Source organism: Panthera uncia (assembly GCF_023721935.1).
Source record: "Panthera uncia isolate 11264 chromosome A1 unlocalized genomic scaffold, Puncia_PCG_1.0 HiC_scaffold_17, whole genome shotgun sequence".
NCBI lineage: Eukaryota > Metazoa > Chordata > Mammalia > Carnivora > Felidae > Panthera > Panthera uncia.
This window is the reverse complement of record NW_026057577.1, coordinates 51,114,147-51,120,220: the sequence shown is the minus strand read 5'-3', so window position 1 is coordinate 51,120,220 and position 6,074 is coordinate 51,114,147. Positions and strand designations below refer to the sequence as shown.

Below are 6,074 nucleotides of genomic sequence, written 5' to 3'. Positions count from 1 at the left end.
TAGGTGAAAAAAAAATGAGGTTGTTCACATTTAATCTTATGGCAATTCTAACCAGTCATTGCATCCAACTACATCCAATATATTTTACTTGCTTTGATTTGCTGATAGCACTTGTTAAACATTAAGCATGTAGTATACCGATAAAAATTTATGAAGAAAATAAGGCACACATTGATAGTTCGTGCAACGCTGAGGTATACTCAGAGTATACTTTTTCCATGAGTCAAAAGTATACCACATCCTTTTAAAATGTTTGGTTTAATTATTTTCAATGGAAACAAATATGGCTAAAATACCACATTCTCTACCATACACTTAAAAAAAAGCAAACAGCTCACAATCTACATGTCTTAGCTGCCCCTCAGTCACTAGCTATACATTACCTACTTGGAGTTTTCTGAATTCATTTCATTTCTTATGAAAATGAAAGTTTTACCTTGTTCCAAGGCCTGTGTTCGCTTCCGTTTTGTTGCTACAGCTGGATTTGACTGTTCCTTTAAAGTTTCCAGTGGACAGTTTGGTCTTGGCAGCTGACATCCAGGTGTTGGCCCTGGCCGATTACTGAAATACTTAGTTTTCAATGCCTTTAAAGAAAAGATACCAAAGAAAGTAGGGTTTTAAGTAAGTATCTGAACTGTTTATGAAAATCAAAACACCAGAATTATTGAGAACATTAAAAACACTATGTGAATGCCCCACTTCCAACATGAAATTAATCTCAAGAATTTGGATGAGCAAATTACTACAAAGAAACATATAATGGTTTAAGATTGGTTGAAAATTTCATTACCTTAAGAAAAAGAGACAACCTTGTAATTTTTCTACAGGTGAACAGCCTTTTATTAAATATGAAATATCCCTAGTTAAGACATGTATAATTCAGCTCTCTATACATAAGGGGCTCTATAGTTCAACATGTAAAGACAGAAACTTGCTTAAAAAGAACTTCAAAGTCTGTCACAACATGTATGTGTATTCAAATTCCAAAGCCTGTAAATACAGATTTTTTTTAAAGTTTTTTAAAAGACGCAACAGGCTGGTAACAACGTACTAAAATCCAACAATTTACCACAATTAAAAATTTTACTGGGAATGAACTGAACAAGGTTATTTCTACATAATACCTGGTCAATGTTCTATGACATGATACTTTCTTTACTTTGGTCCTGAATTCCAATAAAAATAGTTTTATTCTAAATGACAAATTTGTCAAGTTCATACATTATTTGCATAGTACAGCTCAATAGGCACAAAAATTCCTTTTCAATAATCTTTTCAGGAATATAAAGAAATTCATACAAACTTTTCAAGCATTTCCTCTCACAACATTATTTTACACTATTTGCAGTGACAATTTAGATTCCTTACTTCAAGAGAGTTGCATTTCTAAAGTATGCTTCCAAATCAGCAGTTCCCTAAGTAAATTAAGCTAATCCTGAGCTATCAGAGATTTAAGAAAGGGAGACTATCTCATTGCAACTTTAAGACAGATATCCATGAGTCAAAACCCATTTTAAAAAATTCATTCTGGGGCACCTGGGTGGCTCAGTCAGTTAAGCATCCGACTTCAGCTCAGGTCATGATCTCACAGTTTGTGGGTTTGAGCCCACCATTGGGCTCTATGCTAACAGCTCAGAGCCTGAAGCCTGCTTCAGGTTCTCTCTCCCACTTGCGTGCGTGTTCTCTCTCAAAAACAAATATTTAAAAAATTAAAAAATAAACATTAAAGAATTTTTAAGTAAAAAAATTCTATCAAAATATAACCCAAATAAGTTGTACAACTAGTATTTTTCTATAAATTTTTATTTACATGTTTTATATTTTGATTTTTACTATTAATGAAAACAACTTTCTAGATAATCTGACCTTATCTCAAATTTCTTATGATGAAGGTACTGTGTGTGTGTGTGTGTGTAAAGGTTAACGATAAGGTACTTATTTGAAATGAGAAGAGTGCTTCTAATCGTAAAATATCTAGCATGTATGTATGAAGGTAACACGTACTGCCAAAAAGAGAAGGCCTATAGAAGTAAATGCATTAAACAATGATCTGGTAGTCTGTAATAAACTTAAGTGAAAAAATATCTATTTTATATTCTTGGTATATTGTGCGTAGATATGAAGACTTGTGACATTTCATTTAAATCAGGGTCTTACTTTACGAAGCCAAATCATTGTACTGTGTGGCATTTCTACACTTCCCTGCCACAATTTAAAAAAAAAAAAACTTTTTTTTTAGTGTTTATTTTTGAGAAAGAGAGACAAAGCCCAAGCACAGGAGGAGCACAGAAAGGAGACACAGAATCCGAAGCAGGCTCCAGACTCTGAGCTGTCAGCACAGAGCCCAACACGGGGCTCAAACCCATGAACTGTGAGATCATGACCTGAGCTGAAATCAGATGCTCAACCCACTGAGCCACCCAGGCACCCCTCCCTGCCCCAATTTTAAGTGTTTGTGACACTAATCTTTTTTTGTTTTGTGCTTGTTTTTAAAACAAAGACAATGGATTTTTTTCTTTCAAAATCTAATGTTCTTTTGTTTTTGTGTTGGACAGTATTTCTTCCTTCTTATGGAAAAGCAGATATTCTTGGTCTTCTAATTTTTTTGAGTTTGATTCTTATTTCCCTTAAGTTAGGGTCAGTATCGATGTCTGTTCTATTCAGATTATCTTTCTGTCTCTTGTAAGCATACAGTTTTTTCTATTTTCAGGGCACCTGGCTCGCTCAGTCAGAAGAGCATGTGACTCTTGGATCTCAGGATTTTTAGTTCAAGCCCCACACTGGGTACAGAGATTACTTAAAATCTTTAGGGGTGACTGGGTGGCTCAGTCAGTTAAGCATCCAACTCAGGATCTCACAGTTTATAGGATCAAGCCCCGCATTGGGCTCCACACCGGCAGCACCAAGCCTGCTTAGGATTCTCTCTCCCCGCCCTCTCTCTCTGTCCCTCCCCCGATTCTGATTGCTCCCTCTCTAAAATAAAGCAACTTTAAAATAAAATAAAATCTGGGGTGCCTGGGTGGCTCAGTTGATTAAGCATCTAACTTGGCTCAGGTCATAATCTCACAGTCTGTGAGTTCAAGGCCCACATTGGGCTCTGTGCTGAAAGCTTGGAGCCTGGAACCTGCTTTGGATTCTCTATGTCCCTCTCTCTGCCCTTCCCCTGCTCGAGCTCTGTCTCTCAAAAATAAATAAATAAACATTGAAATAAATAAATAAATAAAATTAAATAAATTCTTCTTTAAGAAAGAAAAAGAAGGAACTATACCATTTTCTCCCCATTATCACTTTCTGACTATGACAATGATCAGCATGCATACCGAGACTACATTTCATGGGGAAAAAAAACCAGAACACTTTTGGCATTAGGCTTGGCATTAATTGAAATATCATTATTTTAACAAGTACAAAGCCATTCTTATTGTTTCTTCTCTAGGTAAGCTACTTGAAAGCCAATTAATTATGAAATAAATACGTATTTATACGTTCCTAAGCAAAAGTAAACTCTCTTGTTGCATATGCATGATGTAGTTTAATACCAGTCTGAATGGGGCTTGTAGCTTAGGTACAAGATAAAACTTATAACTCCTTAAAACAAAAACACATCTTTACAGTATTTAAAGAATGTTAGAAAATCTTATGATACTCTATTTTATCAGTGTCAGAGTTAAGATTATCCTCATATTTCCTAATATAAGAAAGATATGCTAAAATACCTGTGTGGCTGTAATTCGAGTACATGGGTTAAATAAAAATAAGCCTTGTATGAGATCTAACAAGTCGTCTCCTGCTGCAATGAAGATGTGTTGTAACGGGATTCCAGGAAAACTCTTAAATGTCACGAAATCTGGAAGACTACACATGTCCTGTAAAAATATTTATAATTCAAACTTAAGGACTGAAAGTCATATACATCTCAAATGAAGAACTAAAACTGTCAAATGATCTATCTAGAAAATTCCAAGAAATCTATTTAAAAACTCCTAAAATTACTGAGTAAAGCAAGGTTAGAGGATACAGGATAAAGACACAAAAATCGATTGTGGTTCTATATACTGGTAACAAACGTGGATACTGAAATTTAAAATGCCATTTAGAATAATTCAAGAAGAATAATCAAATACATGAAAATCTAACAAAACACATAGGACACTTATACTAAAAGCTACATAACTGAGGTGCCTGCCTGGTTTAGTTGGTGGAGTGCTCAACTCTTGATCTTACAACAGAGTTCTAAGTTCGAGATGCAAGTTGGGTGTAGAAACTAATTAAAAATAAAATCTTAAAAAAAAATGATGAGGCCTGTCCTATTCATGGATTTGGAGATTCAATTTTGTAAGGATGAGAATTCTCCTCAAAATGATATATGGAGTTGAAGGGAATTCTTACCAAAATTCTGACAAAATCACTTTAGATTATTCTAAAATGTATGTGGGAAGGCAAAAGAACTGTCATAGCTATAACAAGTTTGAAAAACAACAAAAGTGGAGGAATCAATCTACCTGATTTCAACACTTAATGCATAGCTACTTTAATTAAGACTGTGGCATTAAGCAGAAGGACAGGTATAGATCAAAGGAACACAAGATAGAACCCAGAAACAGATCCCCACAAATATGCCCAACTGATTGTTTTGATATATTGTCTTATTTTATTCAAATAATAAACCAAATATAAACAGATGTTAAAGACTGGTCTTTAAACATTCTAGTCAACAATGCCATGCTTGCCTATGATCTCAAAGACATAAAACTATATCCACACATCAGTGGTCACCAAAACATTCAGCCTGTGAGGCTGTTTGAGAACTCTTTTGACTATTTTTTCCAAGCTCTGAGTAACTCCAGGAATCTAAGCAGGGATAAGAGGAACCAGCTCAATCTTGGCATACTGCCAAAATGTGGCCAATCAAGCTTTAAGTGTCCACCAGCACCTGGGCCTTCTCCAGGTTACCAACAAATTAGTCCATGGTTCCAGGATGGAAAGTCCACTGCCCCAGACAGCTGATGAGTCTACCCAACTGACTTTTTTTTTTTTATGTTTATTTTTGAGAGAGAGACAATGTAAGCAGGGGAGGGACACAGAGAGAGAGAGGGAGACACAGAATCCGAAGCAGGCTCCAGGCTCTGAGCTGTCAGCACAGAGCCCGACTTGAACCCATGAAGTGGGAGATCATGACCCGAGCCAAAGTCGGGACTGTGAACCGACTGAGCTATCCAGGCGCCAACTGATTTTTGACAACAATGCAAAGCAATTCGATGGAAAGATAGTCTTTTCAACAAATGGTGCTAAACCAACTGGACCATACACAGGCCAAAAAAAAAAAAAAGACCTTTGATCAAAGTCTCACACCTCATACAAAAATTAACTCAAAAAGGATCACATACTGAAATGACAAATGTAAAACTATAAAACTATTTATAGTTTTAACTTTTTTTATAGTTTTGTTGAAAAATCTTTGAGACAGGCAAAGAGTTCTTTAACTTGACATCAAAACAAGGATTTGTAAAAGGACAAACTGATAAAATAGATTTCATCAGAATTAAAAACCAAACAATCCAATCACAAAATGGGGACCTGGCTGGCTCAGTGGGTAGAGCATGTGACTCTTGATTTCAGGATGGTGAGTGAGTTCGAGCCCTATGTTAGGTACAAAGATTACTTTAAAAAATCTTAAAATACAATTCATTAAAAAAATGGGAAAAAAACATGAAGAGACACTTAACTAAAGATATACAGATGGCCAATAAGCACATGAAAACATATCCAACACCATCAGTTATTAGGGAAATAATTAAAATCACAATGAACTGTCACTACACAACCATCAGAACACTTGAAATAAAAAAGTGACAACACCAAATGCTGGAGAGGATGCAGAGAAAATGGGTTACTCATTTATGGCTGGTAAGAATATAAAATGGTACAGCCAGTCTGAAAAACAAATTAGCAGTTTTTTAAATTAACTACACAGCTACCATAGAGCTCAGTAACTGCTCTCCTGAGCATTTAGTCTAGAGAAATAAAGGCTTATTTTTATACAAAAAAAAAACCCACAAAAAAACAAAAAACAA

At 35.3% G+C, this 6,074-nt stretch overlaps 1 protein-coding gene across 3 annotated transcripts in view; it reads right to left on the bottom strand.

Annotated features, from left to right (window-relative positions):
- CDK7 (cyclin dependent kinase 7) overlaps window positions 1–6,074 on the bottom strand; it is a 64,886-nt gene that overhangs the window by 26,300 nt on the left and 32,512 nt on the right. For all 3 annotated transcript variants that reach the window (XM_049649565.1, XM_049649567.1, XM_049649566.1), the window contains exons 11-12: window positions 3,717–3,866; window positions 437–584 (exon numbers count right to left, since the gene is read on the bottom strand). In XM_049649565.1, coding sequence (XP_049505522.1) covers window positions 437–584; window positions 3,717–3,866 — 298 coding nt within the window. The remainder of the gene's footprint in view (window positions 1–436; window positions 585–3,716; window positions 3,867–6,074) is intronic.